Genomic DNA, 12370 nt, shown 5'->3' with positions numbered 1-12370 from the left:
TATTAAGCATTTAACTATCCACTAAATATTTAAATACACAAACATTCTTCCAGAAAAACTTAAGTAGGACTAAAGGTCTCTAAAACAAATTCTTACCTGGTCTAGGTCTAAGGCAGAGTAGACAATTTTTCCTTTGTCATCTCCAGAGAATAATTTCATTCCATTGGGACTCCAAGCTAAAGCTGTAATGCAACTTTTGTGGATACCAGCAACATCAAATCTCCGAAGCTGTGAAATCATATCGACATAATATGAGAGCGAAGGAAAGAGAAAACAGACAGAGGCAACTCAGTGACTCAAACTGATAAAACAGCAGTCAAATATAAAAATGAAGGTTAATTAAAAAAAAAATTTTTTTGTAATAACTGGCAATAACTGGCAAATTCTCTGGATTTCACTATTATGAAGAATCACCTAATAATCTAGTAGGATTCACCATACACTCAGCCTTGCAAAAGTTTAACCAAATACAGAGATTTACCTGTTTGTTTCTTCCAGGCAATGAAGACACAAGCTGAAAAACTGCAACCCGACCTGAGGCTGTACCAACAGCAACGAGATCATCGAAACAACTCAACAGCTTTACAGAAGTAATAGATTCACACTTCCCCTGTTACAACAAACGATATACAAAACTTGCTAAGTTATGAAAGGCAGAAAACTGCTGTAAATAGCCACTCAATTTTGAGTGATTAAGCACTGTTAAAAACTTCATTAGAAATTAATTTACCTCAAAATTATATTTTTTCATCTGGTTTAAATGCCTGCAGTAGAGATAAAGCATTCCAATGCTGCTCCCCACTGCAATGTAGTCCCCATTGGTATCGAGCGCTGTCAGGTATACCACTATAGATCGGAAGCCTTTTTGGATCTTTGTAGGAATGGCATTGAGAAGATAATATAAGGGACAAAACTCCTTAAATATAACTGATGAAGCCACTGATGCCATAGTAAGCACTGGTATCACCACTTTCAAGGTTGAAATCAACACATTTATTTCACCACATAAGGAAATCTGAAAGATAAAATCAAAAGTTCATTAACTTCTTTGTAAAGGGTAAACAGTTAACTGAATAGCTACCCTTTAGCAAGTACGTATGCAGAGACTGACTTTTTTGTTTATCAGGAAGAATAAAACAAGTTAAATTCTTCTAGAGAATGTAAGTTGTTCTGCAAATACGAGCAAAATTAATTCTTAGGTGCAAACACATCTACAGGTGGTTGGTAACCACTAAATATGGAATAAGAATTTTGAATTGCAGTTTTGAGCTTTTCTAAGTTGAGTTCAAGTGCATTGTTTCTCATTTAGCTACTGGAGGAACTGTACAGCCACTGCCTGGCACTAAACAATCCATGCAGTCCATTTCTTTATCGTCTACAAACTCTAGCCTCAAACCTTCCAGTGCTGAATCTTCAGTTTACATCAAGAGTAGTATGAGCATAGGACGTTCACTGTGTAAGACAGCACAATGGATCAAAGCATCAAACTAATATTTACACTCAAATCCTTAATGGGAGTCTAACTCTGCCCCAAGGAAAACATGACTGGAAAACAATATAGTTAGATCTACAACTACTAGGTAATCAGATAGTAAAAATAGCGTGGAAAGAGAATACAAAAATGAGAGAATTCCGAGTGTGACAGACACAAAGATATCCATACAGCAATTTAATTTAGAAAGACAGTGAACAAACACTAAAAGAAAAAGGCAAAAAGAACCCCCACTATATGGCTGCATTTCCTGTTATGGTCAAGTGAATGACTTCATGATGACGAGTAACACTGAATGCATACATATGGGAAAATTTTGGTATCTTTCTAAGAAGAAAGGAAATAAACGTTTGTTGTATTTGCCCTCTTCAGGAAAAGGTACTGCTGGAGCTCACTGTAGTAACAATGGTATTGGCAGCTTCAGAAAAATCTGATATTATTTTGAGGTACATAAAATATTTCAAAATATTAATTATTTTTTCTCATCACAGGATGACAATATTGACAAAAACATTTTGCAGCAGTACCTGTTCTCCTCATGAATCACTTTAGAACATGGAGAAAAAAAAAGAAATCTCCACTTTTGGAATTTTTGTTTGCCACGAGCTAGTCTGATTAACAGAATGGTTTAGAATCTGCCAAAAACAGCTGCAGTTTTCTAAGACAAGGATTCCAAATTTCTGGAAAGAAAGTTTCCTATGCTTGTTCAAATGTGTGACATTCAAGATTCTGTTAAGCTTCAGCAAGAGCTAACTTACCTAAAGAAAGAAAAAACAGAAATATACCAAATTTAGTTGGGAACACTTGTACACATTCAAAATTATTTGTAAAGAATTCCTACTGTAATTTGTGTGATATGTGCTATCGTGCCTACTTTTGTATTTCTCCAAGGATAGAAAACAGTGTATGTTCATCAGCTTCACAAATTGCTTATGGTGATATCTCAAATAAATTACTATGTATCCATGCATGCATGCATACACACATTAGTTTGATATATCTCCATTACTGTGGAAGCTCTGCTGCTTCAATTTCAAAATTGCTATTTCATTTATTGGGCAAGAGGATTCAGCATGCTGTTTTTGGGCCCCACAACACCTGCTGTCAACATACGATTCCACTAAATCCAAAAGGATTACTTGCATGACACTACCCATTCAGGCCCGTGTTAAACAAGACAGCAGGAATAAAGATTGGTTACTGGATCCATATTTTAGCTGTGTCACAGAAACAACCAGTGAAGAAGCTGACAGCAGTTATTACATTATCTCAATTGTTGTGATAAATTTTACTGCTTGCTAGAGCTTAGACATAAGAATACTACTCTCCTCCAGAATTTACCAGCTGTCATGCCATCTATTTCATAAAAACACCATTAGGGTTAGCTGACTAATGTGTCCCAGGTGGTTTTGAATGAAGAGTTCCTAAAAGAGTTGTTTACTGAGTTACCAAATAAACAAAGTGATTTACCTTTCCTTTACAATATTTGCACACACCATCTCTTTCCTATTCTGCATTTTAGGACTCCTATCCTTTCATTTTGCATTTACCACCTTCAATCTACAGTTGATTAAATTTAAAACAAACACACAAAAAAACCCTCAAACCACTGCTGAAGACTTGTTTGCTGTTCTAAACATGCTGCTTTGCCAGCTTAATAATTGTACTGGCTGTTGGTCTTTTCTCACCAAAATACAGTCTTTGTCCTAAATTTCATGCATACAAGTCTTTTTCTGTCTAGGTCTCAACTGCCACCACTCCCTAGCTAAGTCCTCATGAATTTCACATTTTGTTTTTTAACTCCACTTTGTCACTCCTATAATTCACATCTATCATCATCCAAAGCTACTCTCGTAGTTGGAACTATCTCCCACTTTCCAGTTGTCTAAGGATCTTGCAGTCCTCAGAATCCATTGTCTTAGCTTCCTTCGTTTATCTTTACAGCTCAACTACAGCTATTAAAAACATAATAATTTATTACAAACTATAGAATTATGGAAAACTATTACCCAGAAAAAGACTATTCTTCCTTCCTGTGCAACAACTAGACCTGCAACCCGATTTTTTTTTAATTTACATCTAATTAACATCAGAAATTTCCTGATGACTTTTTTTTTTTCATGGAAAACATTGAGAAGAATTATTTTTGTCATGTAATATTCTTCTTTAATTGCTGTCAGATTAGGGTTCTCATCTTTCAATTTATAAACCATCCTATTTAATCTTCTCTGATGGCAAAGTTTAAAAAAATAAATCAATCTTTTTCTCTATAATCCATTCAACCTGTAGAATCAAAAATGTATTCATAAATTATAATTTCTTGTCACACAAATCAGTTTTGTTTTGGGTGGTTTACAGACTAACAAAACATTTGCACTATTTCTGTGAAAATGTGCAACTGAAATCTCAAATCATCACTTACTCAAAATACTGCTAATGAAATCATTTTATCTGAGCAAAATAAATGTATAAAGGACTACAGAATTACTGTGTGGCCTTTATACTCAGAGATTTTGTACAAATGCAATGATTCTCTGCAGCTTTTGAGTCTAGAATCTTCAACATCTCCCTAATCACATCTGTGTGTGATATGTGGTCTCTTGTTTAACAGTTTCAGGATTATACTTTCATTTGTTTTTCTGACCTCATTAATTAAACACAATCAGTGGATATAATCTATCTTCACAGATAGATTTTGGAATTGGACCTGCACATTCACTGTGTCAGCAACTGGTTATTCTGAAGGACATAAAGGCCATATAGGGTAAATCAGATTGTGCTAATCAGATCTCCTGCAGTGAGGATCAAATAGAACAAAGTATCTTATGCTACATTAAAAAAGGAAAAAAAAAAAAAAAAAACAGAAAAAAAGAGGTCTGTCCTTTTCAACCCACAAGGATCACAATGAGCTTTAAAGTATTGCATTAAAAGATAATACATAGAAAAGCAAAAAAATGTTTTTCTTTTCTCTAGTCTCAGAAACAGGAATAGGGCTCAAGGTTGGCTACCAGAGCTAACTAATGTGAAAGATAATCCTGCGGTTAAACAAGTACTTAGTAGATAAAGATTCAGTTTCAGGGTATGCTACAGATTCATTATATGAGGCTGAAGTTGTCACTGCTTTTCTCTGAGCCCAAACTTCCTCTCTGTACAAGAGGAACAGCAGCTCTTTTTTTTAATTATTTCTTTGATATACCAAATTAAATGTAAGCTCTTCAGAGTACACTAAAATTCATTAGGTATGACCTCCGTTTAACATGGTGCTCTCTCATCTCAGCTAGACTCTGTAAACTCAAAAAAAAAAAGTAGTTATGTTTTCTGACATAATTTATATTTTTAGCTATCTGACTGCCATATCTGTTAGCAGTGTTTCAAGCAGCAAGGCAAAGTTTTAGGCCTGTTGCCCAGTTTTGAAAGAACAGCAAGACAGCTGAGACATTCCTCCAAAGTTCTTGATATAAAACAATAGCCAAGTAGAGGGAGAACAGAGTTAGCACCTCCCTGAAAGAAAGGCAGGCAGAACTGGGATTTCACACACCTGCTCCGGTAGCAGGTAGAGATCAGTTAACCCACAGGTAGAGATTACCTGATTAACATGCACATAGCTCCAGACTAGTCGCAAATTGTTTTATTTGTGGCTCAGAAGAGTTTCTGTTAAAATAATCCCAGATTAGAGGCTGAAAGGTTGGAAAAGGGAGAAGCTAGGGTCACTGCACGTGCATGTATGTAAAGCAAAAAGAATAAAGGAAATTGGGTTTTTTGCTCGCTGATTGCAGAACACCCAGATGCTCTACAAAAACCTTCATCCTTAAGAGGCATTTCTTTACTCTGGAAGACGCTTCAAAGGTTTCGTTTCAACACTTTTGCATCCTAGCGCCTCGACGGTGGCAGCTACTCCAAGGGAGACAGGAATACCCCGAGGTGCCCCTGCGCAGACAGCCTACAGCGCCTGCCCTCCTGGAAGCAATTCCAGCCTCACTTCGGCACGACGCTCACGGCGGGTTTCACGGCGCAGCCCTCGGAGAGCTCCCGTCCAGCACGCTCCGGGGGCAGCGCCCGGGCGCACCTCTCCTTGGGCAGCCCCCACGGGACGCACGTTTTCCACTACCGGGGGTCGGAAACTCAGATTTCTAGGTTTGCTCCTCTCTTCACATTGATTCGTCTTAAACCAGCACCCGGGCGACGCCAGTTCTGAGCGCGTCGGTACCTGGCCACAACCGACGCCACAGGAACGGGAAGTTTCACCTCAGGAATAAGCTACTCGGCGCGGGCGGGACCGTTACCGCGGCCCTTCCCGCGGCGGCGGCGCGCGCCCCCGCTCGCGCCCCGCAACGGCCGCGGCCGCCGCGCGTCAGCGCCAGCCGCTCCGGCCCGCTCCCCGCCTCCGCAAGCGCCCGGAGGGGCGGAGGGACCCGGCCGCCCGCGGCCGGCCCGGCGGAGGCGCCCCCGGCGCGGCCGCAGCAGGCGGAGCCGCCTCGCCGCGGCGCCGGCAGGGCCGTGCTGGGGGCGGGCAGGGTCGCGGCCGCGGCTCCACTCACCTCGTCAGGGGCGCGGCGCGGCCATGGCTGCGGGGAAGGAGCGAGCGGAGCGCGGCGTCAGCCAGGCCCTGCGGCGGCCCCGGCTGCCTGCGCCGCTCGGCGGGGCGGGGCCGGCCGCGGGGCGGGGCCGGACGTGAGCGCGCGCGGCGCGGGCGCGGGCGGCGCCGCCATGGCCGGTGAGTGGCGCGGCCGCGGGCCCGCGGGCGCCTCGGCTGCCTCCCGCCGAGCCCCCGGGAGCGCCGGGCCGAGGCTGCGGCCCGCGGGGGCGGGGGGAGGTTACGCGGCGGCGGCGGCGGGCCCCGGCGCCTCCTGAGCCAGCGACAAGATGTCCGCTGAGGGGGACCGGCCTGGGCTGTCGCGGAGCGCGGGCTGGGGAGAGGAGAGGAGAGGAGTCGCCACCGTGATTTCTGCTCGTCCCGCGGGGCGGCAGCGTTTGGCTTAAAAGCCAGAAATGGCCTTGACGGTGCGTGGGCAGGAGACCGGCGGAGCGAGGAGTGCTGCAAAGCCGCTGCTCTCCGTGTAGTGATAGCACATCACAGAACACGCGTGGTTTCGGACGGTGTGATTTCCTTGTAAAGAGTAACAAGGTTAAGAGATGAGGAATTCGATTCCGTGATTAAAGGTAGTTAAATTCATGTAAGTTCATTTTCACTTCAATCAGGATGCAGTAAAGCAAACATTCAGACATATACCACTGTCCAACAGCGTGCCGATTTATTGCTGTATCTTTTAAAAAGCTTGAATTTTCTGTGTTGTCTTACATAGCAAAGAGTCCTGCTGATGGTACTCCAAGAAGACCTGTCTTATCTGTCAGTGCAAGAAAGATTAAAGATAATGCAGCGGACTGGCATAATTTAATGATGAAATGGGAGAGACTGAACGATACTGGATTTACTATAGCAAACAAAATTGTCAACATGAAAATCAGTGAGCAGTAAGTATGCCGATGGTACATACAATAAAGACAGGGTAGCGGTTGCCTTTATTGTGAAATTGGTCCACTACTTTCACTTGAAAGCTTTTTTTGGCGATAGGGAAAGACTATGTCAGAATGGATAAACTAGCTCTTAGATCAAACTAAGCAGTTGCACTTTTCAGTTACATAAAATATTTACATTCAAATAAGATTTAAATGTCTCATAAAGATTAAAATAATCTCATGAACTAATAGTATTTGCAATAAAAAATGTTAATATATGTACAGTTAGGTATAATGGATATTTAAAATACATAATGTACAAGTTAGAATCTAATCCTATGATCTTTACTCATATGAGTTCCGTTACTCACTCTCCTATGTATTTACCCTGAAGTCAATATTATCAGTTCTCACTGAGGTCAAGAGTTCAGCAGATTCCAAGTAAGAATCAATGACTTACGTAGACAAAAAGTTGTTACAGCACTGAAGATTTAACAAAAGTAATACTTTTGGTGGAGATACTATCTTCAGGCCCTTAAGGAAAACCTATAACTGACAGGGTTCTGGCGGACGAACTCTGTAGTATTTTGTTGTAAAGGTGTCAGACCTTGCTTTCCCTCTCTGTCTCCTCCCTCTGACAAAGTTTACAGCCTCTGTGTGAAAGTCCGCAAGACAGGGTATGATACATGCCTACACCTTACCTACTCTCAGTTCATAGTTAAGTATTTTTACTTAAACTGACAACAAAGGTGAGTTTGTGGTGGACCGGCTGAGGCCTGGGCATATCTTATAACCTGTCTCTGTGGTTATAACCTCTCTCTGTAGCCTCCAACAGAGAGGCAAGGTAAAGTGTTGGGAGTAGTGTTATCTTAAAATCTGCAAATGTTTCTTTTGAGCATGAGCTCTGAGGTAGAGTAATTCGGCATTCCTCTGAAGGTTATGGTACCAACTCAGTTACTCACTCAGTTACTAGATAGGTCGCTTACCTACTTCTGTGTAGGAATTCTCACATACAGCTTGTGAGAGAGAGATTTTGTAGGTTCATATGACATAGATTTTAAATCTCTGCAGCTGAGCAAACCTATATGCAGTGATTTGAACTGCCTTACGCTTCTGTTGTAGATTTCAAGATAACAAATCAGAGATAGCATGTGATAACAGTGCAACAGAGTCTGAAAAGCCATCTCCAAAGTACAATGAAGAGCTGGATAGCTGCTGTGCAGAATTACTTGAGACCTTAAAGCATATGGTAATATTCATTTTGCAATTTTGACCTGTATTTTCCAAGTACAAGTTAAGCAAATGACCTAAAATATTATAAACAGAAAAGTGGGGTTTTTGATCATAGAGCTTTGGCTTCCAACCTGAATGATTGCAAGTCCAGCGTACTCTATATATTTGTTTGATTGGTAAATTTAAAAGTTGGTTTTACATCTGTCTTCTGGTTAGAATTTATTCATCCCTTTATAATGCAATCTTCTGAAACAGAGTCCTGTAAAAATCCATTCTAAAATTGCTACTGTTGTCTTTTTTCTCATCCTGAATATTTCCTCCATTTAAAACAAAACAAACAAGTTAAAGCACAGAACAATGTTTTATCTGCTATCTATTGCAGCTAGTTTGGTCAGAAATCATGCAATTTCACTTTTAGTCTGCCTAGCTGTATTTCCCATACTATAGCTTCCACTTCTCTAAGGGACAGAGTAAGAAAATTATTATGCTACCTCCTCTTTTCTGGATATATTGTCAGGAATTAATGTCACCTGTCAGGCTGGCATAAACAAATTTCTTTTGCTTGTTATTGTAATCTATAATTTTATTTAAAAGTAGCTTTTACAGCCTTTAGCCATAGTGGATGGTTGTTAAAAAGATGATTGGTGTAATGTTCCATTGAGTGTTTTTATACAGAAAAGATACTAGTCCAGTACTTAGAATAAGCAGAAAAGCAGCTTGATTTTCCTCCAATTTTGTTCTGTGGGAAAAAGTACCAGCAATTTGAAGTTTTTTTTTTTCTTGAGGTAGTGTTATATTCAGCCTAGCAAGTGTGTTGATGCAATTTTCCATTACTTTTGAGTAATAGGAGTATAAGCAGCCTGTGTTAGATTGGATACTGAACAGAGCTACTACAGACGTATTTTATTTTTCATTTCTTATGAGCATATACTAGCTTAAGGATTTATATAAATATCTGTATTTTAGCTTCTTGACATAAAGATACTTCAAGCACCATTTTGTTTTTCCAAATATTAGACCCCTTAGATGATGCTCAAAGTCAGGTGAACACGAAGGAAGTGGACAGGATGACCTCCTTTTCACAGCAAGTTGCTAATTGAGCCTAGATATATTCTCAATCATAGCCTGAGCTGCTTTCTATAGCGGCAGCTGATCTTTTGAAATGAAACTTAAGTCATATTGGCATGGCAACATTAAGAAGCTTATGCTTACAGGGCTTGTGCCACACCTGTTATTTCATAGAAAGTTTGATGCTTTTCCTCAGTAATAAACTGCTATAGGAAAAACTCAGAGAGGAAAAATGAGAGAGAACTTTAATGTATTTCTGCATGGGGAAAGCGAAAGAAATAACAGTAAGTCATATCTGTAGTGCTTGGAAAATTAGGGTATCTCATATTAAATCAGTGTATGAATTCCAGCACAGATCCCTGCCTGAAGTTTTAAAGTGAGTTAGAAATGTTGTGTCTAAACAGGGTCTTCAGAAAGAATGTGTTTTTTAAAAAAAAATTTTAAGATTATAGTAGCCTATTGTTCCTGAGATGCTCATTAACATTACATGTGCATCATTATCAGACAAAAATCCAACTCAAAATGGAAAAGCTCTCTTTGACTGCTAAAGGAATTTGTGACTTGGAAACATTCCACCATGGAGCTGGGAGTTGCACAGCACCCCTATTTCACACATGGCCCACACCATACTTCTGTAAGTAGAATATCGATCATCTTAGATAAATGCATTATGTCATTCATGTAATCTAACTTAGGAGGACTAAAAAATAAACCCTTTTATTTGGGTATCTCTGTGTGTGTCTGTGTATCTGTGGGTGAGGGAGAAAATGAATGAATCTGTGTATTTTATAATTAACTAATCAATAAACACATGAGTGTGTCACTTGGCTTGGAGTTACTGCTGCTTCTATGAATTGCAGGGCATTTTCTGACACACAGCAATTACAGCGGTAGTTACAAAGCCCGATCCGGTTAAAACTAAGCTTGTCAGTAACTTACAGTGTCCAGTGTGTACCAGCCATGGACTTTGTGAAAAAGAGAGACGTATTTGCAACGTGGTAGTATTATGCTGTATTCTACAAACTACCTTGTTGCTTGACATTGAAATTATATCCTTAGATGCAAAAAGCAACTTACACCTCAGTTAATTGTCAGGCAGTCAAAGAAAAAGACCTCTGATCACAATGTCAGTCAAGACACGTAAAGAAGCGTTCAGTTACTGTCTACTGTTAGGATTCACTTGATGGCAAGAAACAGGCCCTTTTGTTCTTCCAGAAATTTAGGAATGACAAAAAGTTGCCAGATTTCCAGTCTGTCTGCCTCCCAATCGGTATTAGTGCAATTTTAAAACTGTTTGAATTCAAGAGAAGCCTGATTGCATGCAGACCAGCTGGAGCTTTGGTGACGTGGAACTCATTCTTTTATGCAACCCTGCTCCTTACTTTACTGCCGTAAGTTAGCAGGAATTGTGTGCATTGGTTTCTGCTCACTTAAAAGGGTGACCATGATAAAGACAACAGCTATGAAAACACCCTTTGTGACGGAATCATTTAGTGATGCTTTGTACTCCTTGAATGATTAATTTGTCCTGTAGTAACAGTAGTAGTTCTAAGTTAGAAACACAAGATCAATCTCTCATTAGAAATAATTTGTTTGGTTGTTTTTTAGAAAGTGAGATAATTAAGGAGATCATTATATAAATATGTTTAAAAGCTCCTACCAGTATAACTCGTAAAACTAGTAACAATATTGTTTTTTTGTATTGGGCTCTTCAGTTTTGATCTGCTGTTTTATTTGGTTTTACCATTATTCTTCACTCTATTGATAGCATTTACTGGTGATCATGCATTACTAAAGTGCACGACAGCATGTGAGGACAGCCTTTAGATGAGCTATAATTATTGGTGTCTCTAAAATATAAGGTTTATTTTTCAAAATAGTGTTACATAATTTTAAGACTTAAGATTTCAGTTATTTAAAAGAATAGCTGTAGTAGCTGCTAATTTTACGGCAGATTCTGAGACCCAGTACCACTGCTTATTTTTAGAATTAAGGGAGAGTTTATATCAAACCCAGAAATGTTTTAAAATATGTCCAAAAGATGGAGGAAATGGTTAGCATTTTATATTTCAGTCTGCAGACATTCTTAATGCTGCAAAAAAACAAGGTGTCTGACTTTTTAAAAATATGGGGAAGAGCTTGTATATCAAATAGAGTTTTTAAATGGCTAACATAACAGAAATACAATTTACTGTTTAGGGAACTGCTGATCTGTTATGATTGGTGTGCTTGGTTTTTCAATCCATTTTAGACGAGGTCTCTCTGAAGCTCTCTGAAATGTACAACAAGGAGCTACAACTCAAGCAAACAATTGTACAAGATATTGCTCATTCTGCTGACCAGGATCTGTTGATGGTCTATTTATCATCATGGTTATACCAGCCTTACATTGAGAACAGCAGCAAACTACTCTTAGAAGCCATGCTGTTGGAAACAGGACACAGACAGTGCTAGAACTGCAAATACTACTGGGCTTATTTCTGAAGATACTTGCATGAAATTGAAATGGCAAGTTTGCAAAGCTCACAAAGTATGTTAAATTTTTGTAAAACTTATTAAAAATATTTTTCTGTATTTATTATTTTGTTTCAGATGATATTTTTTCTGCATGGGACAACCTGTTTTAGTTTACTTTATCCATCTAAAGCTTGGTTGTGGTACAGCAGTGACAAGAAAAGTTCTGGGTCCAACAGGTTGACTCTGCAGCTTCATGATTAGGGTGTTCAGTTGAGATGAAGATATAGATTTTTGAGGAAGACATGACCAAATGCTGGACAGTATCCATCTTAATGAGGGTAGAACAGCACAGCTGTTTTTCAGCAGCTAGCAGTTCAAACCTAAACATTTACTTTTAAGTTGTAAATGGATAAGATGTAATTTTTCCCAATTTTTAACAGTAATTAGTAATTCTAAGTATGTCACCAACTCTGCTTTGCATTCATATTTTATATAGCTTGTTGCCTGAAAGAGTGTTGTAAGTGTCATGCAGTCTTATAGGAATGTCGTTTGATGCCCTTAACGGTGGTTGGTGTGTGCTCCTGAGCAGCTCCTACAGACAGTAGTGTAAATCCTGGTCTGGCTTTGATGACACTGTGACACTTGAAGAATGATTCTAGTCTA

General features: G+C 39.6%; 2 protein-coding genes across 8 annotated transcripts in view; one reads left to right on the top strand and one right to left on the bottom strand.

Annotated features, from left to right (window-relative positions):
• Positions 1-6173, bottom strand: part of TECPR2 (tectonin beta-propeller repeat containing 2) — a 44231-nt gene extending 38058 nt beyond the window's left edge. For 3 of the 6 annotated variants that reach the window (XM_062576749.1, XM_062576750.1, XM_062576751.1), the window contains exons 1-4: positions 6031-6140; positions 731-1015; positions 482-610; positions 97-228 (exon numbers count right to left, since the gene is read on the bottom strand). In XM_062576749.1, coding sequence (XP_062432733.1) covers positions 97-228; positions 482-610; positions 731-949 — 480 coding nt within the window. In that variant the 5' untranslated portion in view covers positions 950-1015; positions 6031-6140. Of the gene's footprint in view, positions 1-96; positions 229-481; positions 611-730; positions 1016-6030 lie in introns of all 6 variants that reach the window. The other 3 variants (XR_009958514.1, XR_009958513.1, XM_062576752.1) reach the window with 2 other exon arrangements.
• Positions 6155-11831, top strand: CINP (cyclin dependent kinase 2 interacting protein). Of its 2 annotated transcripts, none has more exons than XM_062576753.1 (5): positions 6155-6206; positions 6796-6964; positions 8072-8198; positions 9755-9884; positions 11502-11831. In XM_062576753.1, the coding sequence occupies exons 1-5, from the start codon at positions 6200-6202 to the stop codon at positions 11702-11704; spliced, it is 636 nt and encodes a 211-aa protein (XP_062432737.1). In that variant the 5' UTR covers positions 6155-6199; the 3' UTR covers positions 11705-11831. The 2 variants fall into 2 exon arrangements, with proteins under 2 accessions (XP_062432737.1, XP_062432738.1); XM_062576754.1 differs by lacking the exon at positions 6155-6206 and adding an exon at positions 6396-6652.
• Positions 11832-12370: the final 539 nt, after the last annotated feature.

Source organism: Rhea pennata, chromosome 5 (genome assembly GCF_028389875.1).
Source record: "Rhea pennata isolate bPtePen1 chromosome 5, bPtePen1.pri, whole genome shotgun sequence".
Classification (NCBI taxonomy): Eukaryota; Metazoa; Chordata; class Aves; order Rheiformes; family Rheidae; genus Rhea; species Rhea pennata.
Note: the sequence above shows the minus strand (reverse complement) of the source record. Positions and strands in the feature narration are given on the sequence as shown.

Excerpts from the sequence above, each read along its gene's own strand:
- CINP (XM_062576753.1), top strand. Across the intron at positions 8,199-9,754 it reads TTGAGACCTTAAAGCATATG|ACAAAAATCCAACTCAAAAT; the intron begins GTAATATTCATT and ends CATCATTATCAG. Across the intron at positions 9,885-11,501 it reads ATGGCCCACACCATACTTCT|ACGAGGTCTCTCTGAAGCTC; the intron begins GTAAGTAGAATA and ends AATCCATTTTAG.